Genomic DNA, 27,849 nt, shown 5'->3' on the forward strand with positions numbered 1-27,849 from the left:
CCTAACTTTTTCAAACTCAAATCCCAGCCCATATTCATACAAATCTACGACACTAAGCTGCAGATCAAATGTTAACAGAGGAATCCTGAAGCCAACCTTTCTCTATGTAGTTCTTGGGGGCCCATTGCGGGTCTCCGTCAGCGTACGGGTCGTCAAACTTCAGGACGGTGCCTTCTTCGTCCTCGTAATCCACTGGAGGAGGCGGTGGCGGTGGGGACTCGTCAAACATGGGGAGGTCATCCGGCGGCGGGGGCGGTGGTGGAGTTGGGGTGTCTGCTACTGTTGGACAGTCAGAAGTTAGCAATGAAAACTTTTATAGTTATAAAACAAGATGAGGAGGGCGGCAGAGGGATCATGCAGAATCATTCAGGAATGTACCAACATGCAGAGGGAGAAGTGTTCATATCCGGTGAGCAGGCTCCAAGACATTAATATAAGTCACTTAATATTCTTTAAGTCTCCTGGAAATGTTCTCAGACATGCACATATGTCATTTATTTACTACTTATACATTCAAAAGAACCCAGGTTATGTTTCAACTAAATCGTGTCTAACAGTTTATTTTACCATTTTCTTGTGACTTTTAATCAGCTTAAGATTAATGGTCTACTAAATTAAAATTACTTCCAATATTTTAGACCTTCTTTTAGTGTTGTAGTTTGGCCGCCATCCATCAGAGGGCGCCGCTGGTCATCCGTAAGCGGGGCCGTTGATATAGAATCAAAGATGGCGGCGGGGACGACCATCAGAACGGTTAAAGAGAAACCGTCTAAAGAGTGCAAGACGCACTTTATTCGGTTCTGTTTTGAAATATAAACACTCGAGCTCATTAACTTGAACCTTAATAGCGTTTCTGAACCAAAAATTACTGATTTGTTACGATGTTGAGGATGGGATGTGACGGAAAAGCGGAAGTGATAACGTAGAAAAATTACAAACATGGCGCCAATAACGACGGCTGATTTTTAAAGCTGTCGTGAGTTAAAACGAACAAAGTTTTAATATTCATTTATATTTTTAAAATATATATATATACGTTTGAAACCGATAGAGGGCGACAGTTCATTCTTAGTTGCCATACATCTTTGTTATTCAAAACTACAAAAATGCTAAAAAAGCGATGCATGCATCTACAAGTATGTGGTTTTAAAGAGAGGACAGAACTTTCCGAATCTGCTGCAGAGACCCAATAATGAGGCATCAGAGTCATAAAATGCACTTTGCATGCGGAAAAATGCTGAAATAAGTAGGAAGTAACCGAGAGTCGCCTCTTCACTTACTGCTCTCTTGCATCCTGGCCACAAAGCCAGTGAGAGGTATCTGTGGAGTCAGCTGGGGCATGGGGGGAGGAGGAGGAGCGACAGACACTGAAAGCCAGCAGAGAGAGGACAGGAAGGCGAAGAGAGGCGAAAAACAGAGACAGGAGCCCATCAGTCATCAGTGTTGGGTAGTAACGGATTACATGTAACGACGTTACGTAATTTAATTACAAAAAAAGAGTAACTGTAATTCGTTACAGTTACAATGAGAAAATATGTAATTCAGTTACAGTTACTTCCAAAAATATTAAGAATTACAAATTTAGTTACATTTTAAAAAAAATATGAACAAAAACCTTTGCGAAATATGTAATGATATTTTTATTGCTTTGCGCCCTATATCGCCGTTTCCCGCTGCGGCTCCTTGTCTCTATCATATTTGCCAGCCGCAATGCCACTCTGATGTTCCGTCCTGTGCTGGCGGAGCCTCCTGGAGGAACAGCAAGCAGCGGACGGTTCCATTTCAGCTCAAGCAGCGCATCAAAAATGACAACCTTCCAGCACTGGAAATATAAGGAGCATTTCATTTACATATGTGAAAATGGCTCAAATTTAACCGTGCAGTGCAAGAAGTGTTTGCCGGCTATCAAGAACTTGTCCACGTCGAAGCAATCTATGTCAAACCAGAGGAAACATTTAGAGGTAAGTGCAACTCACTGATAGACGAAGCGTATTGTTTTACGAATATTTGACTGTTTGGTGTTGATGCATGACAAACGTTGGAATCTATTCTTTCCCATGAGACATTGTATGCAATGTGCTAGTGTTATGGTTTTCATGATGAACATAAAGTAAACTAGAAAATTCCTGAAGAAATTTAACGGGGGCCTGCCAAAGTGTGCCCGTCGGTTTGGACCCAGGGTTCTGATGCTAAAAATTAGCATCAATGCTAAGCTTAGCTAAATAGTAGTCATTAGCTTGTGGAATTTTATCACTTGCTTCGCAAGTCAGTCAGTCACTACTCTCCTTATGTATTGCTATGGGCAGGCCCCAATTAATGCTACTTTGAACATATAATTATTAATTATAGTATATTTTTCTTCTATCTTTTGTTCTCTCTTTTCAGAGGAAGCATCCAGGCGTTCTTCTGAAAGGCACGTTTAGTCCATCTGATACTCGGGACCCATCGTCCATCTTAATTCTTGATGCACTGTAGTGTGCCGTGTTTAATTTTACAAGCAAGGGTGTGCAAAGAAAAAATCAAGAAAAATAAAATGTGATGTAAAAGTCTTACTTTGCTTATTTATTACTAAACTAGAGCACTTCATTGTCATTGCACATGTATGAAGTAATGAAATGCAGTTTGGCATCTAATCAAGTGCAACGTGTGCAGATTGTACAGCATGCAGTATTTAGAGATAAAATGCAGTTATTCACAGCTAGGGTAAGGAAAGATGGTTGATAGATATGTGCAGCAGAATAAATAAAATACCCCTAGGGAAATGCATGTATGTGCAGAGCCACTGTAGATAGGGCTATACAAGTGCGAATTGAAGAGGAACACTGTACAAATGTTGGGATGGTACAGTAAGGTATGGATAGAGGGGAAGGAAAGACTGGTCTTTGGGAAGAGTTCAATAAGGTGACCGCTGGAGGAAAGAAGTGGTTTCTGAACCTGCTTGTGTTAGTCTGCAAACTGCGTAAATGGTAGAGCCTGGGGGAGGAGCAGGAAAGAGTATGGCCCGATGAGAGGAGTCTGAGAAAATCTTACATGCCTGGTGCTGGCATCTCTTCTTGTGGACCTCCTGTGATTGCCTGTCAGCAATTCCCTCTCAGCTTAGTGCTCTTTTAAGGTTCCCACTCAGTTCTCAAAAATTAAATGTTGAACATGGGTCAATACTCATTAAAACCTCAAAGTAATCAAAAAGTAATCAAAAGTAATTAGTTACATTACTTTTTAAAAGTAATCGAAAAAGTTACACTACAATTACATTTTAAACAAGGTAACTTGTAACTGTAACGGATTACATTTTTAAAGTAACTTACCCAACACTGTCAGTCATCATGTTCAACCCGCTACCCAGAAAACACCAGAGAAGCGCGCTAAAAGAGGTCACATTTTCTCTTCTGATTTATTTATTTGTTTTCATCTCTGGATCACATTCAGCAACAGTTGAAAAGTTCAGGCTGTGATGAGATTTCAAGGATCACTGGGGTCGGTGGATAAACTGCGGATTATGTTTGAATTCGGTCAGATTGTTCCCCTTTAAAAACAAAAGATGACTGTTACTATTCACCACAAGGGGTCGCTGTTTCTCCACGTTTACCCTAAAGCGAATAAGTCTTTGGCTGGACAGATACAAAGGGCGAGAGCATTCAGATCTGCAACATGTGGATGTGTCTTTTTCAGCAAGAAAACACATTTAAATACCGGAATTTATTTTTTTAGAGAGATCAGTGTGAGGTTTAACAGCTCAGTAAAACCTAAATGCAAACTATAATTTTAATTCTGTTTCACTTCATAACAACTAGAATCCATAATCCCAAAAGTGAATCTATCAATTTATATCATATTTGATGTTATTACATTATAAGTGACTTTACAGTATGCAAATAAACAAATCATTCATTTTGTAGATACAATTTTTCCCTAAAATTCATCAACTTAGCATCATTTAAAGTACTTATATCAACTCAGTCGGGCCTTTCGGTTCAAGCTAATGTCAATACAGTGTAGGGCTGATCTGTTTATTTTTAAAAAATTAATAATTAGGTAGCAAAAGGTGCTTTATAGATTTGAAATACAGAATTTGAACCAAGTGAAGCTATAATAGTTATTTTCCCATCTTAAATGAAAGATGTATGTATTTTTTGTAAAGTTGTAGCTTAATTACTGCTCTGATTTGCCTTTTAAATCTGCATATTCCAGTTAATGATTAAACTATTACTAAATTAGTTGATTTCATTAATCAATTAATCATGATTAATCACGATTAATTGTTTCAGCCCTATTTATAATGAAAACATTGATTGGAGGTAAAGTTTAAAGGATTTCCAATATGTTGAAATAAAAAACCAAGCAAGAAAATAGAGTAGTGCTCTTTCTTTAAATTTGTGGATATTAGAGGTTACTTTTTTTTAGTTGGTGACTGTGTGTGATTTGAAAGATCGTGACCTTTCATGCTTCTGTGTCAGCTCAGGGTTTAGTGTTAAAGATGGAGACAGAAGGGCCTTACTTGAGTTTTGGCCATAGCCAGGAGTGCCTCCGTTAATATGAGGCTGCTGCTGCAGTTGCTGCTGCTGTAGCTGTAGCTGCTGCTGCTGCAGGGAGAACTGCGACGTGACCGAAGGCGCCCGGCGGTAGGTGCCCGTGGCCGAAACCATAGAGACAGAGGAGTTGGAGGGGTTGTGCCGCGAAATCTGCCGCGAGATGGTTCCAAACTGGGACACTGGAGCGGGGCCCAGTCCGGGCCCAGAGGCCACCACTAGACACACCCAGAAGACGGGGAGAAAGGACAGGAAGGAACCAAGGAGGAGGAAGAGGAAGGAAAAAAAACAGACAAAAATAATCAACACCATGAAGGTTATGGAGAGATTTTAATAACCGATTAGAGCCCCACATTTTATTAAAACACCTAGACAGAACAAGAAGATGAGCTGAGGGGAGCAATTAGGGCTGGACAATATGGCTGAAAAACATATCACAATATAAGCATTTCATATCAGTCGATATCGATAATTATTGATTAGGTTTTTGTTATAAATGTCTGAAATGCAGCCAAACTCGTGACGTGCCCTCTGGTGGTCTCAGAGAAAAAAAACAACAACTTTATTGTTAGAATCTTTTATGAGATTATAGACTTGTACAAGACTATATATCAAACACTAATTTAGTACTCTAGACTGTTGTACAGGGGCACATACACTTACTTTTTATTTTCAGAAGCAATCTTGCAAAATGCGGTTAAAAAGCTTTTATCTTTATTTCTTGTGAATCTCTAAATCTTATACTATTCTTACAATTACAATGACATACAAGAAGAAATTTATATTAGCATATTGGTAAATTAGCATATTGTGCAAGGAGAGGTTGAGCAGCTACAGCGTTCCCTCTGCCTACATCTCCCAGAATGCTGTGCGGTTCTAGTTTTGAGTTGTGAATATTCTACATATTGAATATTATATCAGATGCATCATCTGTTTATACTGATCGTGTTTTATTAATTTATTGTCCAGCCCTATGAACAATATAAATAAACAATATTACAGAGGCAAACATAAAGAAACTGACCATTAAATGCGTCTCAGAAGCAGAGATGAAGTGAGAAATAAGCAGAGGAGCAGCACAAAAGATCGAACCAGTCATAAAAATAACTTTCCATTCTGGGTGTGTTTAGTAGAGCAAAAAGCATCTCAAACATTTCCTGTTTCATATTTCTACACAATATTCCATCTCTCAGGAGAACAAACTCTCAAACTGGAAACGGGCGGGACCAGAGGAAGTTAATCTTTGGAGGAACACAAACAAACGTCTCCGCGCTGTCAGCAGCGGAGGCAATTACAGCTGGAAGAGGGCGGCGATATTCAGAGGAGAAAACCTGCAAGTGATCATCTCGCTGCAGAATTTAGATTTTGTTTGGTTTATGTATCAGACAAACAGCTGCAACAAAATCCCACATACAAACCCAACCGCACTCAGATCTGGAGTCAATATTCCTGAAAGACCGATGTCGCTGTAAGCTAGCTAGCTCTAGTTAGGATTAAGAGGTCTACTGGTTCCCTTCATGCTGGCATGATGCTGCCACCATCACACCTCACTGTGGAGATGTTTGCTGAACTTTATCTTCACACAGGATTTAACATCACCTTCACCACAGGAGAGATGCTTCATGTGAAAAGTAAATGTGATTATTGGAAGAGAAAAGAATAAATGGTTAGCTAAAATCACAAGACTTCTCTGCACCAAATTAAACTCAACCTTTCCTCGTTTAGTCAGCGTTTTCTTTTACAAGAAACTGAATTTATTCTCGTGTCAGTGCGACTGTTTTCATGCGACTATTCTCATATAAGTGCGACTATTAATATTAGTACGAGTTCTCATATTACTGCAACTTTATTCTCGTAATATTTCGTCTTTATTTTTGTATTACTTCATTCTTGTAATTTTATTTATTTACGCCTTGTTGTGGGGATGTTTGCTGCACTTTACCTTCTTTCTTGCACTTCACCATTAAACTTCACCACATTGCATTGTGCATTTGTCTATTTGACCAATAAAATGTATTCATTCATCACTCGTTTATTCGTCAAATAAAATTTAATTAATGCAACTTTTGGAAAGCACTAAAGGGAAAACAATAAAGGGATTAAAATCACCGTCACCACAGGAGAGATGCTTCGTATGAAAAGTGAATGTGATTCTTAAAGGAGACAAGTATGAATATGATTGGCTGATATCACCAACCTTCTCTGCACCAAATTAAAGTTTTTATTTAATTAAAGACAATCTGCTCTGCTTGCAGTAAAGAAGACACCCAGAAGAACGGCGCAGCCTTGATCCACCACCAGCGACGGAGGAAGTTCTGGAGCTGATTTAGTCTCACCTACGGCTGGATAAGGAGGAGGAGGTGGAGGAGGAGGCGGGGCCATCCCACCCATGGGAGGAGCAGGTGGAGGAACGCCAGGGGGAGGAAGAGGTGGAGGAGGAGGAGGAGGCGGCGGGGCTCCCGGAGGAGCCGGCACGAACGGGACTGAAAAAGGGATTAGCGTTACTGGAAGCGGGAACGGAGAGAGAGAGAGGAACCTCTGCACCTCCGTTGCATAACATCAGAACCACTGGGAAGCCTTCGGATGCCGACGGAGCGTTTCCGCGGCAACCGGCTCGCGGCGTAGCGTGAATCCTGAAGCTGCAAGCAGAAGCCTAAAAAATACTGCCTCATCTGCAGAAAACCAGCCTTCACCAAGGTCATGGTGTAAATATAGACTGCAGGTTGATCTCCATAATAAATAGATTTCCATAAAATCACTGAAAACTCACTAATTAAGATAAAAAACATGTAGTGACGCTTTCTGTTAATTTTGATAATACCTTATAGATAACAAATAAAGATGCTCAGAATATATGAAATTGCATCAAACCACTGAAAAAACAAAATCAAGGGAAGAAAATTTTTTTATGACAGTTTTCCAACAAACGACACATCCAACCTATTAATGGAAAACTTAGTGAAAGGAAAAACAATGCGTCGCTACAAAGTCAGAACTGTTTTCACTGCAAGTATATTTTTAATGCTTTTTTACAGTTCAAATAAAACAAAATTAGTATATAAGCAACTTTTCAGAAAGATATAAGAGCTTGTTGTAAGTCAATATTTCCTTAATATTCTAGTTTTACTGGCAGATTATTTAATTTATAAAACTGGAAAAATGTATTTTTATAAGTAAAATAATATGGCAGTGGATCTAGTATTTTAATGAAAAAAAAAAAAATCAGTATTAAATCAGTATTGACTGAAAACAAACTCCAATATCTTGATGAAAAGTTACTCATGAGTTATTTTTGTTTTAGTTCAAGTGTACCAAGATTAGTTTTGTGTTTTTGCAGTGTTCTCTGGTTCACTAGTAACGATGCCAACGTATTTTTGTTGGTAACGTTTAGTTTTCAAATGGGATTAGCTTGCGGACGTCTCTGTTCGTCCAACTTTTTCTACCACAGCTTTTCCCGCCACTAAACTTTCCTGAAGGAACAACTTCTTTAGGGAGATGCCGATTTCATTTTCTCCCCACAGCACCAAAAAAATAAACATCTGATCTAATCACCATGGTAACACCAAGCCAGACTAAGACAGTACTGTCAAAAAGGAAGGTGAGCAGCACCAGAACCAACATCTGAGCTGAACAGGAAGTAATGTGGACCTTTAGCTAAATAGGCCTCTCACAGCTTGGCCTATTAATCCAGGGGGAAAGGGAAGCAGCTGCGCCCAGAACACAATGGGTCTTAATAATCCCCGACTGCTGAACACAAGCTTTGTGCTGAATAAAGTCCTAAAGTCCTTTTATAGGCTAAAAATCAACATTATGCATTTAAAAACCACCAGAGTGGAGAAAAACACTGAATCCTGATGAACCGAGGGTTTGTTTATTTATTCGTTTTAGGTTTCTCTGCAGTGGATAGAGAGAGGGACGGTGACCCGAGGGGTCAGGTGGTGCTCACCTGGTCCAGAGTTGGGAATGGAGGGCGTCGGCACGGCGATGGGAATGCTGCTGCCGCTGTTCTCCCTGCTGCTGCTTCCCCCGCTGCTTCCACTGAAAAAAATAAAAATCTAATTTAATTCCACTTTTTATTCAGAAAGTTATGTACATGCAGAGAATAACAAAAATGTTGAATAATGTTGCAATAAACAATTAATAAGTTAATTGTGTCAGAAATTAAAATGAGCCTGATCATTTCCATTCTGATGACAATTTTCTTTAGACTTCGTAATCCATTTTATTTGTGATTTTGCTCGTGTGTGGTTTCTATTCCCATTTTATTTGTTGTTTTGGGTCGTGTTTTATTTTAGATATCTAAAATGTCTTCTGGTTCCAGATAAGATTTTTTTTTACAAAATTAAAGTTTATTGGTCTTTGAAAAGGGAGAACTACTATGGTTTCATGAATATATTACTTTAAAAATTATCTCAAAACAACAATATTATAATTTATCGCAATAATCACTGATACAATTTATCATCAGGCATAGGAATAGTAATTATTAACTGTTTGGAACTAAAATTTTGACACATCTACCATTTCTTTTCTTTTTCTTGGAACTCTATATTTACTTAGGCTTAGGTTGCTAGGTAAAGGGCTGGGCTTGCCCGGGGTTGCTAGGTAACGGGCTGGGCTTCCCTGGGGTTGCTAGGTAACGGGTTGGAGCCTGCTGATTTGTGACGTTACATGTGAAAGTTTTTGAAATGGCTCATTTTCAAGACACCAAAAAAATATTTAACTTACTGCCAGAAAATGGCTGCATGTTTTTTTTAAGCGCTTGGATTGCTTTTAGAAGCAGTAGAAACCAAACAAAAATGTTCAAAATGTGAATTTTGGATAATAAGTGCCTAGTAGTCAAAAATGACTGGATACCCCTCCCCCCCCAAAAAATGTATAATCACCCATTTTCTCCAGCATAAAGCTACATTTACTAATTCTTGAATTAACTTTTAGTAATAAATGCCCTAAAAACATTCATAAACAGAATATCTCTTGGATTTAGAACAGAAGTTTGGCGTCTTTATTGTTTTAGGACGGGACTGCAGCAGGGTTAGATGTACAGTAAGCGCTGGCCTTGATAAAATATAGGACATCTGATTGGAGAATGTGTGTCAGCTCTGTTACACGCTGCCTTTCACCTCGGGGCTTTTAGATCAGCAGTCTGGCAAGCTAAATCCCCTCCTGCTATCTCGCTCTCTCTTTCAGCCTGGCCTTGATCCCAGATTTTTTTTTTTAACTTCAACCCAACATCCAAACATTTCCATTTCATCCCTGCACTTCGGTTGACCCTTGCTGCCTCTCACCCCGGTGACCGCAGCTCGACTCTTCGAGGAGATTCCTTACGCGTCTCCCTGGACTCTTATGATTCTTTCTGTCCCACTGAACCGACCGCCACTACATCTCTTTATCCCCTTCTCCCCTCCCTCCTGTCTGACTCGCATCAATCAACCCCCCCCCCCGGCTCTAAACGCGCAAAGAAAAGGGTCACTGCCTCTAAAATTAGGCTAGCGGCAGTGAGAGCAAAGCATAAAGTCAGCAGATTCTCATATCCTGGAAAGTTTACCTTAATTAAATCCTTAAAAACTCAAAATTACATGTTTTTTCAGACTCAAATTCCCAGAATTCACAACTATTTTAAAATTCAATTTAGTTTATTCATATCGCGCCAATTCATAACATGTCATCTCAAGGCATTTCAGAAAAACAAATAACTTTTTTTAATCACCCTCATGTATTCATTGATAAATGTGCCAGACAAAGAACTTGCTGTTGAAGGAAAATCATTTATCTACCGTCATCGGTAGCTAAGCTAACTAGTCTGAGCACTCATGACAGACTGTGTTAAAAGGAGTACAGCAGAAAAAACAGGAAGTTATTGTGATTGGCAGCACTAAGACCCGCCTCCTGGCTCTGATTGGTTGTTTCTATTTAGCACCATTTAGCACTGGGAGAAGGCAGGGGACCTTGACCTTTTGACAGAGTATTTGTCTCAAAGCAAACTGTCACAACATGGAGACATTTTCAACAAACATGTAAAAAAAAAAAAAGTACATATATTTAATGAAAAGTTACATATTGGAGCTTTAAACCAATAAAAAAAGAAGGATTTTGTCATCTGATTGTCACTGTCATCTGCAATGACAAACTGGGGATTTGAGATGACAGAGCAGAAACTCAAAAAATACAAAAACCGAAGGAAAGATGGATGGATGGATAAATGAATGGATGAATTGATGGATAAACAGATGGATGAATGGATAAATGGACTGATGGATGGATAAACAGACAGATGGTTGGATGAATGAATAAACCTGTGGATAGATAAACAGACGGATGGTTGGATGAATGAATAAACGTGTGGATAGATAAATAGACAGATGGTTGCATAAACAGACGGATGGTTGGATGGATGGATCCTTCATCAGAATCAGTGTTGCTGTATCCATGATGGTGATTCAGTTTCTCATTATGAACATTTTGTTTCTACAGTCCAGAAAGCAGAAACCTACAGATGAGTGGAGCCGTCTGAACCAAACCACTGGTAGCCATTTCTCTCCCACAACAACAACAACAGTCCTGTTCTCCAACAGCAATAATATCAGACACCATAATGGCTGCTGCGCTACACATTAAGGTCCAACAGGAGCTTAAATTCAGCTGAGTCTGACTGAGACTGATGAGCTGAATAAGCCCAACTGATCCCAGGCCAGCATAATCGAATCATGCTAGCATGGTGGTCATATTAGCAGAGGCTAGACTGCATCAGGCTTTTAAACAGAAGCTACAGCAGCTTTAGGCCACACTTTAGCAACAATAACGCTGAGTGGACACAAGTTCTGCACATTTGTTTTGTTCTTCGTCCAAAAATGTGAAGTCAGGAGAAGAAAGAGACGGAAGTCGTGAGGTATTTTTTACCATCACAGTCAGCATAAATGGCTTTTTAGCTAATGAGACTGATTCATTCACTCATAAGTCAAATTTAATGAAAGCGCAGCCGCAGCGTTCAATGCTCTGCACACAGCATTAGTTTTTCCCCTCAGCTCAAATCGCCCTTCATATCTGAGGCTTTTACAGATATTAATAACAGAGATTCTGACTGTGGTAAGGGCCACTTCAAGCCTCGTCAGACAAATACAGGATTTATTTCTGTGCGGCAGAAAAAAAAGAAAGAGGTGTGAATGCGCACTAAGCTGCTGAGGCAAATGAAGAGATTAAAACTTTCTGACATGAAGACGTTTTTCACACAGCAGTGAAACTCTGGCAGCATTTTTTCTGAACAGAAAAGGTTAAGATCACACTTGAGGTTTGTTCTTTTATACGTTTTGGGATATTTTAGAGTTTTATTCATGACGTTTATCATTTAAGTAGTTAAAATTGGCAAGTAAAATACTAAAAATCATGAGTTTTGTTCTATGAATTCGTTTGTGGTCAAAATTTGCGAATTTGACCGCCGTATGCAAACTTTTAGCTTCTGAAAAAATTTTCAGCTTCACAATTATAAAAAAATTATTTCTTTTTTTTTTTTTAATTTTCAGTTTTAAATATTTTTTAAAAAAGTTTTTTCCATTTTCAAAGTATTTTCAGCTTCAAAATTATTTCTAAATTTCTTTTTCAGTTCAGTTTTTTTCAACTTCAAATTAAACAATTTTTTTTGAGGAACTTCAAACTTATTTCCCAGTTTCAGAATTATTTTTCAGTTTCATTTTTTTTAGAAAGTTTTTTCTGTTTTAAAACTGTTTCAGCTTTAAAATTATTTTGAAATATTTTTCAGCTTCAACCATTTGTGCTTTTTCGTTTTCGAAGTATTTTCAGCTTCAAAATGATTATTTTGTTCATCAGTTTAATATTTTTCAGCTTCAATGAAAATAAAAAAACTGTATAGCAGCTTAAATGTATTTATTTTGAAACTTTTAAAAACTGTTTCAGCAAAATTATTTTTTAAATTGTCGGTTTCCAAATTTCTTTTCAGTTTCAATTTTATATAAAAAAAAGATTCATGTTTTTTTCCCCAGTTTTTCTGTTACAAATATTTGTTTTCCAGCATCAAAATTAGTTGTTTTTTTTTTAGCAAACTTGACGGCACCAATTTAGCCCCATAGGCAGGCTCATAGGTTGTAGTCAGAACAATGACAGTAATAGGAACAACTCAATGTGATATATTATACATTTGGATCTTATCAACCGAGAGCCGGGTCGTTGTGATAATGGAAAAGAAAGCAGGGAGTTAATCATGACCGTCATCAGTACTGGAACATCCAGTGAGTCCATCAGTCCCTCTCTCACATACCTGTGCGTGCGTTGCCTCTGGTTGAGCGACGCCGTGCGTCCGGGGCTGTTCTGCTGGCCGCCCTGTCGGGCCGGACTGGTCATGTAGTCGTTGGGGACCGTAGGCGGCTTCACCGGCTCCAGCGTTTTGTACGGCGTGTTGCGTCTGCAGCAGCCACAAAAATATATACATATATATAAAAAAATACACCAAATAAATATTGAACATATAATACATTTATAATCACATTTTATTTTGGTATTTTATTTATATTGATATTGCTAAAAATACAAATTACAACTAAATTTTTTCTAAATTACAATTAAAAAAATAGGAATTTGGTGTACAAATGTAATTTATTGTGGCTTGTCACACGTATGGTCTCGTGTATATATACAAATATTTATTTAAGTATAAATATTTGTTAAAACGTTAACTTTCTTTTGATTAACTATTGAAAATAATGTTTAATATGTCTTGTGCTATATAAATTAAGTTTGCTGATGGCTACAAACAAATGCTGTTGGACATTTTTCCAAATATTAGTGAGGAGTGTATGTATAATTATGACTCACAATACAATCAAATATATGAAGACAATTATTTTTTATTAAAAACCACTATTTTTTGTATTATGATTTCACCCCCCAAAAAAACAAGATTCACAAAAATTAGTAGCCAAAGAAATTTAGATAACTTTTTAAATAGAGGGATAAGTTGCCAACAAAAACAACAAAAATGCTACAATAAATAATCCTATTTGTCCTCATTAACCGTTCTGTAATTAAAGGATCAGCCCAACTCTGAGGAAACTTGACAGGCCGTCTTACCCAAGCGTGCCTCGCCCCGACATCGGCGGACTGGGCGGCTTCTGTGTAGGCGGATTGGTCCTGGACAGCGTTCCCGCTCTGACGGCCTGATTGTTTCCATGTTGCTGTGGTGGAAGAAAAACAAAACAGTTGCTTCATTTTACAAAACTCCTACAGACAAAATTGGATGATTATGACTTCTGTGAATGAAATTAAATATTGCAGGCTGCTCAGACGGCGTATTTCTGTTGGTATTGAACTGTGGTCACATAATCTCACCAAACAGAGTACCTTAATTAGGCATGTAATCTGGATTTACATTGAAAAACATAAGAAATTATTGCATTTTTGACATGTATCTGAGCTGTCTGAGAAGCCTGGAAGATTTACCTTAACTACAAAACGTTTAAGGACTTTTTCAGGATCTTTTTTTCGTTTTTTTTTCTCCCACCATACCAGTTGCAGTGCTAAGCTAGTACTCATGCTTCCTTAGCAGCCGATATTCTTTCATCAGCAAACCATTGGCTTCTATCTAAGCACCAACTTTGTTTTAGGCAGCAGTTTTGTCAACGGCTGGATCAGAAAGTTAGAAATTAAATCAGAAGTCCAGAGGAATGCTGAATCATTAATTGAGCAAAATGACTCAATAAGGGACAAATTTGAGCATTTCTCTTTATCTAAATTTTACAAATTGCTTATTTCCATTCCTTAGTTGCCTGCTGACGCTAAAAAGCTTCAAATGCCAAACTAGAAATAACTTTTAGAAAGTTGGTCACATGTCTATTCTGCTATGTCAGCTGTAGTAGACATTTGTAAACCTTTTTCACTATACAACAAAATTTAGGGTTAAGATTACTTACTGAGTTTATCAACCAGATTTCATTATGCACTTCTGTTTCCATGGACCAAGTGTAGTTCACACTCTGACCACCAGGTGGTGTCAATGCAGTTGGCATATGTATGAATCTGAGAGTTATTTATTGCAAAATAAAAAGTCATTTGTGCCAACCCGAAAGCACTAATCATAAATATTGGTTCTGCTAATGCACTAGAGCAATACGTTATTTAGCAGAAGTTATTGCTAAATTGCTATAGCAACAAGGCACTCAGCAGAAGCTAATGCTAAAAATGCTACAGCAACACTAGATGCACCAGAAGCTAATGTTAAAATGTTGTAGTAACACTATAGCAACATTGTATTAGCAGGAGCTAATACTACAACAGTATAGCAATGCTAAGGCACTACATTCAGCAGAAACTAATGCTAAAATATTGTACTAACACTATAGCAACAGTATTTAGTAGAAGCTAATACTACAACACCATAGAAACGTTATAGCAACATAATATTAGCAGAAGCTAATGCTACTGCACTATGGTAACACTATAGCAACACAGTATTTAGCAGAAGCTAATGCTATAACACTATAGTAAAGTTATGGTAACAGTAACGGTGTTTAACAGAAGCTAAAACCAAACGCTATTCAACACAGTCCTAAGCAAAGGCTAATCCCAAAATTAAACCATGTGGATGGCCACCATGTTTCAATGATACAACGTGTTACTATAGTTTATTCACAACTAAAGAGTTATGTAGCTAATTAGCATCAATCGTCCATAAAGGATTAAGCAACCAAGTAACGTGAATGACCCACACCAAAACTTTGCAAGCCATGTACAGGAAACATGTCATGATTTTTAAAACATGGACTGGAGGTGGGTTTACGGAGAGCAACAATCAATTAAAACAAAGCAAACTGGACCAATTTGGACCAAATCTACTGACTGCTTTGAATTTATAGCACCAGTATAAGTGTAACATTGAAACAGCTATGGTGGAAAAGTCCTAAATTACAGCTAATTTACAACATGGTTGGTAAAGAGACAAGGTGGGTACTATGGGATGTTTTTGTTTTTCCACAGAAAGGACTACAGGTTGGTTAACATGGGAAACAACACCATTACTTCACACTTACAGGGATCTGATGGGAAAGGGAACAAATAGAGGACTAAACAAAAAGGATCACATAACAGACTACACTTACCTTGGCTTTTAGCCACTTAGCATGGAAGAAGAAAATATGAGCAAAAACAGAGAAACAGAAAGAGGGCATGTCAACATAGCCATGTAATTCCTTATTTACACTGAGTCAACATTTTGCAACACTAGGGAGGGTCAGCAGTTACATGCTACACAATCAGAGGAAAACACAGTGGGTCCAATAACCCAGAACCATTCCAAGTCCTTAAAGTCAAACTCCAAAGAAATCTAACTATCTAATCAAGAGGTCTTACAAGCAGAACCAGAAGGTTTTCAGCTAACCTGACTTTACCTGTGAGCAGACGATCAGATATGAAAATGATTAAATGTTTTATTGGTCTGTAAACAAAAATATAATTGGTTCTAATAAGTGCAAGAATTTGGTGAGGAAGTTTTGCAGAGTGGAATGATTCAAAGTTAGCCACTTTTAACACCAATACATACTGTAGTTCTCATGTGACGTCACCCTTACGGGAACTTCATGTGACGTCACCCTTACAGGAACAACCATCTTGTTGTTGTCAGCTACAACAACAAGATGGTTGTAGCTGACAGCCATCTTGGTAGGTATCTGTAACTGTCTTGACGGTTGCTAAGGAGTTGCCATAACAACTTAAAACTAGCTCTAGCTAACTTATAAACAATAAGTACAACTATCAAGTCAAACTTTTTTTCCATATACTTTCTTTTTCTTGATCTCAAAGCCATGGTTTATCCATGCTTTGCGCTGCGCTAGCCTACCAAGATGGAGGTTCCACATCCGGTTCTGACTTGTGGAAACTACAAGCAAGATGGAGATCCTAAAGAGGTTTGACTCTAGATCATAGAAGGTCACGGTTTCCATTTCAAGCAACTTGACGGTTGAACACTTTACGAAAAGTTTGTCGTTTTTATTCTTTAACCCCTTAAAAAGGAGAACATGCCGATGAGATATTATTGGACGCTTTATTGATGATATCAATGATATTTAACCCAGATTTTCTTGTCTATTTCAGCTTCTTCCTTAATCAGAATATCCTCATTCACAAAATTCAGATTTTTTGATCCAATCTGACTTTTTTTTTTTTTTTGCGTGATTGTTCATGTTAAATATTAAATTCATCTACAATCAGACTTCTGTGTGAACAATTTCTACATAAGCACAAGAAATTCAGACATTACACAACAACTCATAGTTTTTGGAAGTAATAATTGATACCACTGTTATTGATGGATCGATTTTAAAGTTGAGCAATGGGAGCCGACAGCTTTGTCACAAGATCACAACATAAAATAAAATAAAACTAATGATGATGGCCTAAAAAATATCTACATCTAAAACTTCAAAATGAAAAGTGAGAATCAGTGTGTTTCTCTATTCTCTATTTCCAAGTGAAGACCAAAAATAATGTTTAATTGTCACAGCTTTGGCAGCTTTAGTTTACATCCTGGTATCGAGGCGAGCCAACGCTGCTACAGAGTCAAGTGGCTCATCTATAATGCAGCTTCCCTGGTGGCCTCTGCAGAAAGCTGTGCGATAAAAAGACCCAACTGGGAGCAAAACTGTGGCATCATCAGCCTCTTTTCAGAAAAATAAAGCCATTTAACTCAGTTGATTTAACTCAGATTTCACATTCAGATTAATCTCTTCCATCAGCTCGCAAACAGATTCAATTTACTATCTAGGTCATGGTGGAAATTCAGAAACCGCGGCGCCTCATCTGAATGGGAAACGCTGCATCTGTTCTGCTGAATCAGTGTGGAAATGTTTCGGTGATCGATATCAGGTTAGTCAGGACTTGGGCATGTTGAGTTTGGATAAAAGCTGCAATCAAGCAGAGCTACAGGAAAGTCGGTGAATCTCTAAATAATGCAGCTTGGACTTTGTTATTATTAAAGGAAACCAAACGCTTAAATGCTGCTAAAAGAAAGAGAAACAATCCAGCTCATTTCCATTATATCTACCAACAGGGCATCTACAGTAGATAAAGGATCTGAGGCCCAAGACGTCCTGGTGTGGGCATCACTTTCAGAGAAGAACAAGAAAAACTTTTTAAAAATCCAACTGTTTACACATTCAGTTGTATGTTTTAGTGCTCCAACGAACAATTATTTTCATAATCAATTATTCTGACAATCGGATAAAAGAAACGGGCATAATCTGCAGATGTTCTACTTTAACCACTAAGCTTTTTATACGAAATACATTAAAGAATGCAAATAAACTAATAATTCAATTCCTTTTCTGAATAAGATACTTTAAATTTGAAGTTGAGTGCATAACACTGGCATAACACTGTCGTAAATATGAAATAATGCTGTTGTGAACATGAAGGAGTCTTTGTAAATTTTTGCCACTGTTTTCATGAAGTTTCATTTGGTAAATAATGACACTTTTAATGCAAAATTGCACAAAAAGTTGCATTTTTGGCTTAATCACAGCTCTGACTGTGTTGTTCATTCAGCTAAATTGCCTTTTTTATATCTATAACTCCACTTAATTATTCGATTTAATAATTCATCACGATTAATCCGATAAATCGTTTCAGCCCTAGTTTGAAGTATCAGTTCAGGAGTAGTGTTCATCTGTAAGGCGCTCTGTTGGTGACATAATGACATTTACTCCTCCTGTCAGATTATGTTCAATCTAGTCAGCGAGACATTCAGGAATCCAGCTGGGATGACGTCAGGGTTTTAAAATTAGATGTTAGATGTCCCTGGATTTACAAAACGCCCTGACTGAAGTGATTCAGCTGCTGTAAAATGAACAGATTGACTATTTAAAGTGTATATTAAGCATGTTATATTAGCATGGTTAGCATCCTTTGAGTGTATTAACTTTAAAACAGGCGACAGTTCTTTCTTTAGTGAAAGAACAACAAAGTCAAAGATGCAACCAAGTCAATACAAAAAAATCCATGTATTTTACATTTAAAACAAAGAAAAGCACACTAATCAAATGCTGTTGCATTTTAGGCAACACAATGTTCATTTTCTCATTTAAAAAGGAATTTATTTGCATCTGTAATGCATTTTTAACATTTTATAATAAAGGCTTAAATGAAAAATCTGCAGAACGTGCAAACTTTTATGCGATTAATCGTCAAAACAGGATGAATCAGTTATTCTATTTCTGAATCTGATTGCAGGATTTTGTGTCAAATAAATCAACTTTTAGGCCAAAATCCACCCTCAGGCGAATATTTTGATTTTACCCATAAACATTAATTAAAGCCCCCCCACCACATCATTGATTCTGGTCAGTAAGTAAAGCATGTCGCCACTGAAAGGCCCACATAAACTAATACAGAGTATTGACATCAGGTATTGATTGGCTCTTTGGACGGTGACGTAAACAGATTAGAAGAAGGTTAGCCATGAAGACCACAGCAGAAACATGGATTGGTTTTTATGTTTCCCCACACAGACAGATGAAATCTAGCATTTCTGCAACCGCATACATGAGAAAATCCAGTTTATGCTACAAGAATCTTCCTATTATAAGAGCAAAACAAAAAGATCAGAGGTTTTCTGGATTAATTAACTTCAAAACTGGCTGCTAATGAAATCCATGTGACGGCTGCCATCGATTGTCTGACTGATGGGACAGAAGACACTCCAGAGACAGGACAGACGCGGGGAAACATCGGGAATTATGTCACTATGTTGGGACAAATTTCTGACCCTGAGAGTGAGAGAGGTTTATTGCATCAAAAAGCTTCCTGAAGACCTTTTAGATCAAGCTGACCGACATCTAAATAACTCCACAACAAGATTATGAGGATCTAAGTGCTCTGAAAAATCTTGCAAATTCGGTTCCGTTGCCTCTTTCACAAAGCTCTGAGAACAGATCGGTTTTCTGAAAGCTGCATGATGTAATCTCTTTCTTTACGGTTCATCTCCACCCCCGTTTGGTTCCCACCAACTCACATGCAAACCTTTTCCCCGGGGGCCAGGCGGTTTGGGGGGGGGCTTTGTGAAGATGAAAGAGGAAGTACAAGAGAGAGAGAAGAGTGTGAACAAGGTACAGATTTGGAAATAGTGGTATGAGAGATTTTTTTCCCCCCTTGTTTCTTCTCTTTTTTGTTTCAGATAATGATTTTTTCTTTTTTTCTTTTTATTAAATTGGACGAATTATGTAAAATTAACATTTTGTATGTTTTTTGTATCTCAACTGCTTCTAAAAACAGCCAAATCGCCTAAAAAAAATAATTTATTTGGAGTCTGGAAAATGAGCCGTTTTGAACCTTCCAATTGCTAAGTCACATTCCGTTACCTAGCAACCTAAGCTGAGTCTAGGGTTACCTAGCAACCCAAGCAGAATTCCAGCACATTTTTCTTTTTTAAAACTTTTACTCCACTACATTTTACGGTAAGTATCTGTACTTTCTACTTCACTACATGTCTACAAAGCGCCACGCTACATCCAAGTGTGTATTTCTTGTGTTGAATAAAACCTTTTAGAGGCTTAAATCCTCACTTTCTCACATTTGGCCAGGTTGACTTCAATCTTTGTCTAATTTTTTGGATGATCCGAGACATTTATGTTTTACAAGAAAGCAAAAGCTGAAGAAAACTGTAAGGGGACAAAAACAGAAAGGAAGTGGTAGATCTGAACCAACAGATATCTTACATTTTAAAGAGTCCCAGATGTTTGTAACGTTAAGGAAAACCTTGAAAGCGCTCACCTTCACCCCATGGCCAACATCGTCCAGGACATTGTAGTCAATCGGCTTCCTGATGTACCTGACGGGCCGCTCCAAGTTGGCCGGAGCGACGATCTTATGAGTCCTCGCTGTGTTTTTGTTGGTGGTGAGGATCCCGATCTCCCGCCTGGCAACCTTCTCCTTGTGTATGTCCACCGTCTGGAAACAATAGAGGAAGTAGAGCGGTGATGAGATGAAGTGATAAGGAGGGTTTAATTAAATGTTTTTCCATCAGAAGCTGATATATTTATACCAAGCATCAATTCAGTGAGCGGCTGTTTTCCAAGCGGTCCTAGCACTTGACTTGTATCCATTTACTTTGGGACTGTAAAAACTGCTTTTTGAAAAAGTACAAGGGTCATGTCCCCTCCTAAAATAATGTCAGTGGTGTCTGACAACAATGTTATTGATTATTTTACCTTCTTCTGAGCACGGTTCAACACTGTTGACCATGACATATTATTGTAGCGACTGGAAAGCTCAGTCGGACTTTCTGGTCCAGTACTTGACCAGTTGGAGTTTAAAAAAAAAAAGGGACTTTTTTGTATCAATATGTAGTTCCCACAAGTCTGAATCGAAAGTGATCTGCGCCATCTTAGTAGGCAAGCGCAGCACAATGCATAGCCGACCAATGGATTCCAAACCAACAAAGAGAAAATATATTGGCACTCTTGACCAATGTGCAAGAGGAAGATACAAGACTCGTACGAGATGGAGAAGGAAAATATGTTAGACGACGTGGGAAAGCTGCCTCCAATCTCAAATTATGACACAGTTAACTACCTAGTGAACAGGAAGGCTGCGTACAATATGGAGGAGCATACTTTGTAAAAAACGTACAAACTCTTCTTGTGAATAACAGGGTTCTGGTCACTGATAGAGTAAGTACATGCATAAACAAACACGTAGGCTACATGTAAGTCTTTGCTAGCAGATAGAAACTACATTAGCTAAGCTAATTTTGCTAGCTTAGCTACAAGAACTAAAGTAAATATCACTAATATTTATCTTAGTATCACAAAGAGGTGGGTAGAGCACTCAAAAATTGTAAACAAGTAATAGTTGTAATGTACTTAAATTGTTTATAAGTTAGATAGGAATGAGGCGAGGGCTAGTTCTAAGCTTGTCGCTTGTTTATTGTTGTCATAGCAACTCCATAGCAACTGCCTGCCAAGATGGCTGTCGGCTACAAAGTTCACGGAAGTGTGACATCACATGAGAAATACGTATGAGTCACATTAAGTTTATAACAAGTTGTAGAGCCAAAGTGGGAATCTCAAACAACTGATCAGAACTAATGTAAGGGAAAATTTGCCCTTCATTTTCAAAGACCAACCAGAAAAACAACTCCAGCTACACAGCAGCAACAGAAGATTCCTTTCATACAAAGATCTGGATGTCGACTGAACTCCAACTCTTTTCCTCCAGACTCTGTCCTGAAGTTTGACACGCAGACATGAGCTCATCAGGGTTGCTCTGGTTGGTTAACAGGCCCACAACAATGTGATTTATGTGGGATTTCAAGTCTTGTGTGAATATAATCAGATTAAAGAGTAACTACATATGAAGGAAGATGCAAAGCAGAAATCCGCAGGAAAAACCAACCTGAACAATTAATATTTCATAACAGGCAGAGAAGGTCCTGTGTAATTGCTCCCACAGAGAGTTTTCATAAAACAAAAGAAATATTCCTCCTTTCCCATCCGTTCAGATTAGGAAAAACGACGGAGAATGAATGACAGTCATTTTCACCAAATTCAGATGGGAAACATTTTAATATTGATAAGAGACATTTTATCTGAAGGTGGGAAACAACAGAGCCAAAAATAAACAGGAAAACAGATCAATATTTGATCAAATATGCAAAAAGAACAAAAATACATAACATATATAAAACATTGACTGCTTCAGGTAAGATTGTATTTATATAACTAAGTTAAATCCCCCTACTAAATCAATTTCTACATCCCTCAGGCTGCTTGTTTTCTATTAAATGTTACATTTATCCAAACAGCATGAGAATTTCAATGACCATGGCTTCTAGATAATAAAAATCTGACATTCAGGGTCTCAGAAAATTTTTATATTACATAAAACCAATAGAAAATTATATTTTAAAGAGGATCTATTATGCAAAATTCACATTTCGAATGTTATTGTACCTCCATTTGGGTCTCAACTGCTTCTAAAAAAGCAACCCAAACACTAAAACAAATAACCAAATAAAACAGATGTTTTTTGGCAATAACTTAATGGGTTTTTTTTATTTTTATTTTACATTATAAAAACATTATACAGTCACAAATTATGAAACAAGCAATAAACTTTACATTTTGTCAAATGTCATAATCAAAATCATCAAGCAAATATACATAAAATATGTTGAGAAATGTTCCAGTTATTATCAATGAAAAGCAACTCTAAACAGGTGGGTATTATCCTTATTGCAAAGGAACTCAGTGTTTCGACAGTTTTGCAGAAAGAGGGGAACTCTTTCTAAAAACACAACAAACAGAAAGACTAGATCTAAAGCTGGATGCCATCTGGTTTGATCAGCAGGACAAACATCAGTCCAGCTGGCAGAATGAGGGAAGTGAAAAGGCGGCTCCCCTCCTTCCTGCATGCACAGAAAACAGCTGCAGCTCCGAAAAGAATGTTACTCATTGGATTGGTCAATAAAAAAAAATTTACAAAGAAACACAAGATTCCTTTGAACCTGCATCAGAATCCACCGAACAATGTCTGAGCAGAGCTAAATAGATGCAAATGTAATAAACAAACCAGAACATTTTAAATCACCCAGAAGTAGGGTTGGACAATAAATCAATAATATATACAGTATATGGCAATAGACGCATGATCAACAGCAATACACATCTGATAGAATATTCCATATACTGTATACTCCGATCCAGAACCACACAGCATTCTGGGGGATGTAGGCAGAGGAAAGACTTTAGTCGCTTCACCTCTCAAAGCTAGCTAAACAAAGTTCACGAATCAACTAACCCACTTGTTCTTTGGTTACCTAGCAACTCAGTCATTCTTTGGTTACCTAGCAACTCAGTCATTCTTTGGTTACCTAGCAACAAGATGCTGGGTAACTGGCGCAGCAGCAGTTTAAGGTTTCGCCTCGTAACTGCTTAAAAATAAATAGTGTGGAGTTAGAACTGTGGATAAAACAGGAAAGGCTGCACAGTATTTCAGATATTTAAAACTAATAAATGATTATCGATATTGACTGATATGAAATGCTTATATTGTGATAAGTTTCTCAGCCATTTAGTTGAGGAATCCAACTCTTAGATGGGAAAGAAGCAGAACCTTTAAAGCCAGATTATTCACATGTGATGTCAATGAATGACACACATATGTTCGAGAATGGTTGCCAGTTTTCCAGAACATTCTGGCTCTGGTGGGTTTTTTTTTTCTTTTTTTACTCACCAGATACAGACTTTCCAGTTTTAAAGTTCAAACTTCTGAAACTGATCCCTTGCCCAGCAGAAGTACACCACACATTTAAATGGTACAATTAATCTTTAGTCATGAGAAAAGAAGATCTCTGGACTTCATCAGTTTGGGATACGAGTGAGTCAGCGCCGTGGCTGATTGTTGTGTTGTCAGTGGTTACAAGAACCAGACTGTTTCCATTATGTTTAAGGAAATCTGGCTGCTTCAAATCTAACAAACTGGCAGCTATTTTTAAAATATAATCATCAACACCAAAGGATCCAACAAGGTGACGTACTGTAATACGTCTGGAGAGGATTCAAAAGGTAATTTTAGAAAATTACAACTTTTCTAAACTTCTTATACATAGGAACGCCGTTCACTGCAAAAACACAAAATCTTACTATGTATTTTGGTATTGTTTCAAGTGCAAATATCTTGATACATTTGAAATACGACAAAACTAACTTACAAGAATTTTTTAGCAAGATACAAGAGCTTGTTTTAAGTCCATAATTCCTAAATATTGACTTGAACTGGCAGATTATTTCACTTATAAGAGGAAAATGTCTTGTTAATGCCACCCACATTTTTACTCCCTTTTGGGGAATCAAATAATTATTAGGAAGTAGCAGAATTCCCAGAGTTAAAATAAAACAAGTTATTTTGTAGAGATATAAACCCATAATTAAATAAAATGGATAAATTGATAAGAATTAAAAGAAATAAATGGATAAATGAAACAAAATAAATAAATACCCACAATTAAAATGAATGGCTTAATAATTAAATATGTCAACACATAAATAAGTAAAAATCCAGAAGTAAAATAAATAAAAATCCATAAATACTACGAATAAAAGTAAGAATGAATGAATAAATAAATAATTCCAGAATAAAAATAAACAATTTTAAAATAAATTCCCAGAATTTACATACATTTTCAGAAATTGAATATATTCTAAGAATTAAAATACCTAGATAATCTTTTTTTGAGTTAATTACACAAAAAAATTATCTCACACATGACTTCAGTTTTAGAACACTGTAAAAATGTTCAAACACCTATAAGGAGGTTTCTTCATCAACATTAAATGTTTTGAAGTGGAAAATTCATTTAAGTGACTGAAATGCTTTCTTAATTCAAATTAAATTGAAAAATACATTACTGATCCCAAATGTTTAAATGTTGTAAAGTAGAAATCAAACTACCCACTGTAAAAACAAAATCTAAGCAAAGAAAAACTGACATAAACCAGGATTTAAAGGTGAAACTGCTGGAGATTGAAGCCATTTTGACTCTGAATGATGATCTATGAATGGACCGAAACACAAACTATATTTAGGTTTTCTGCTTCCTGTCAGAAACTGTTACATGGGTGTCCACTCTTCTGAGAAACAAAAACTGAACTGAAACATATCACAACATCATTTTGTTCTGCACAGCCCAGTCGGACGGACTTAAAGATGTCAGCAAAGATGCTTAAAAGGTCTCAAGTCCAGAGAGACTGAATAATAATACTGAAAACTAAACCAGTGGGAGGGATCAGAGGTCAGAGGAGAAAATATCTTCCTCAAAAAGCTTCTGGTAAATATAGCTAATGATAAAATGATTAATATTACGCCCACCTTCCCACATTTTGTCATATTACAACCACAAACTTCAACGCATTTTATTCTGATTTTATGTGCTGCACCAACACAAAGCAGCGCAAAATTGTTTAGTGGAACAAAAAAGGTTTTTCAAAGCTCATACTCAGCTGGAACAGACTGAGAGTGTCTCAAATTTCTTAGCTTTCATTTTGGGCAAACCAACTGGACTATTGCAACATTTGTTACATTTTCAACTGGTGAAAATGTATATTTATATATAAATGTGAAGTCCAATGTGAAGTTCAGCTTCACCTTGGACTGAGAAAAGACAAACCAAACTAATTGAAAAACCAGTTCCCCTGCTTACCTGTGGTGGCGCTGCACCAAGAACCACTGAAGAAGAAACCAACAAGAAAACTTCTAAAGAAGACACTGAGCGCAACTTCTTTCTTCAAGAAATGTACGCAAAAATAGAGTGGTTGTAGGATTTCCCTTTTGTCTTTAGAAAAAGACCATGAGCCATTTCTCCTAATAGAGTTAGACTTGCGTGTTTGTTTTGGTTGAATTTAACCAGAATGCTCTGCGCTGTGGTCCGATTCCTGCTTTTGGAGCCGTTTCTGGTCCACTTGGTGTTCCCATCTGCATTCAAACCGCACCAGAGTTCACTTCAACCACACCCAATAAACTGCTGCTGGCCACACACCCCAATTCAACGTTTACACTCACACGTGAAAATCCCAGCAAACAGATGCGTAACTATACAACTGTGCATCTTTGAAAAGCAGAAGTGGAGCCTCCTGCACAACCAACAAGAATCCTTGCAAAAAGACAAAATTTGACCGATAATTTTTGGTCTAGTTTCTAGAGCAAATATCTTAGAAAGCTTGAAATAAGACAAAACTAACTTAAAAGTCACTTTTCAGGAAGATTAGAGGCTTGTCTTAAGTAAATATTTCAGTATTATTGATGAAAATGTACTTGTTCCATTGGCAGATTATTTAACTTATAACAAGACATCTTTCCATTTTATAAACATTTATCTGCCAATGGAACAAGTACTTTTTTTTTTTTTTTTTTTTTTTTTTTGAACTTTATTTTTTTTTATTTTTTACAACACATGTTGAAGGTTACATTCTTCCGTCTCTTACTGACATTTGTCATCTGCATTACAACTTGGCAACAGGAGATGAGACAGTAGGTGTTCTTAACAAATGTAATAATGATTACAGAACAACAAAACGAAATCAACAGACAGATAACAGCAAAATAAAAAAAAATACAAAACATACGATTAAATCCTCCCTGAGTTAAAGTGGTTCCCACCATGGTATTTTAGACCGACCCAAGAGAACACACAAGTGCAAAAGGGCAATCCTGTTATTGTGTCACTGAAATAATAACGGTATGACAGAGCTCCACCTTATATTAACAACTGTTTTTTGAAGCCTTAAGGAATATGTGATTTCTTCCATCAAATGAATGTCCCAAACTTTTTGTATCCATGTGTTATATGTAGGAGGTCCTGGCTTCAGCCATCTGATAGTTATGCATTTCAATGCTGCTGTAAGCAAGATTCTTAGAAGATATCTATCATCCTTCCTGTCCAATCCATCGGGTATTACTCCCAAAATTGCCACAAAGGGGGTTTTTGGAACATTTCTTCTAAAAATTACCTTGAGAGCTTCAAAAATGTCCTCCCAGAATACACTTAGTTTAGGACAAGCCCAAAAGATATGAGTATGATTTGCATTCTGCGTCCCACAGTTTCTCCAGCATGGACTGGGTTGTGTTGGGTTCATTTTACTGGTTATTGCTGGTGTTCTGAAAAACCGGACTATTACTTTCCATTTGAATTCTCTCCATGTATTAGAATTTGTTGTTAATTGTGCTTCAGTACATATTTCTTCCCATGTGTCTCCTGCTATTGACTCCTGCAATTCAGTCTCCCATTTATGCTTTATGTTTGTGGAATCGTGCACATTTATGGACAGAAACAGGTCATATATTTTACTAATTACTTTATCATTTCCCTTTCCCCTTTGTATGTCCATTAGGAAATTTTCTATAGGTGTAGATTCAAGAAGTTTAGTCCAATTGTTGTGTGTCGTCACAAAGGTTCTAAGTTGTAAGTATCTATAGAAGTCCGTCTTAGGGAGGCCAAATTCACTTTTTATCTGTTCAAAGGTTTTGAAATTCCCCTTATTAATTAATTGGTGGATATGAGATAGCCCATAATTAGACCAGTTTTTGAACCCAGAATCTAAGTTGTTCGGTGTAAATGTCTTCATATATCCTATATTTGATAAAAGTGAAATCTGTTTTGATAATTTAAAAGCCGATTGTATTTTGTTCCAAACTTTGAGGGTGTTTTTTGTCCAGATTGTCATTTCCTTTGCAGGAGTATCTAAGAAAGGTAATGTTTGTAGTGGTATTGAGCACCTGCTTTCCTCTATTTCCAGCCAACGAGTATCTGCACTATTTTGTAGCCATACTA

The 27,849-nt window shown here is 37.3% G+C and overlaps 1 protein-coding gene across 13 annotated transcripts in view; it reads right to left on the reverse strand.

Annotated features, from left to right (window-relative positions):
* The window catches only part of abi1a (abl-interactor 1a), a 56,252-nt gene that overhangs the window by 3,518 nt on the left and 24,885 nt on the right, over positions 1-27,849 (reverse strand). Inside the window, exons 3-11 of one of the 13 annotated variants that reach the window (XM_032551704.1) lie at positions 20,295-20,471; positions 15,632-15,646; positions 13,608-13,711; positions 12,799-12,942; positions 8,473-8,564; positions 6,863-7,009; positions 4,496-4,744; positions 1,281-1,367; positions 97-276 (exon numbers count right to left, since the gene is read on the reverse strand). In XM_032551704.1, coding sequence (XP_032407595.1) covers positions 97-276; positions 1,281-1,367; positions 4,496-4,744; positions 6,863-7,009; positions 8,473-8,564; positions 12,799-12,942; positions 13,608-13,711; positions 15,632-15,646; positions 20,295-20,471 — 1,195 coding nt within the window. Of the gene's footprint in view, positions 1-96; positions 280-1,280; positions 1,368-4,495; positions 4,745-6,862; positions 7,010-8,472; positions 8,565-12,798; positions 12,943-13,607; positions 13,712-15,631; positions 15,647-20,294; positions 20,472-27,849 lie in introns of all 13 variants that reach the window. The other 12 variants (XM_032551703.1, XM_032551708.1, XM_032551707.1 and 9 more) reach the window with 12 other exon arrangements.

The sequence above is a fragment of the Xiphophorus hellerii genome, chromosome 21, assembly GCF_003331165.1.
Source record: "Xiphophorus hellerii strain 12219 chromosome 21, Xiphophorus_hellerii-4.1, whole genome shotgun sequence".
NCBI lineage: Eukaryota > Metazoa > Chordata > Actinopteri > Cyprinodontiformes > Poeciliidae > Xiphophorus > Xiphophorus hellerii.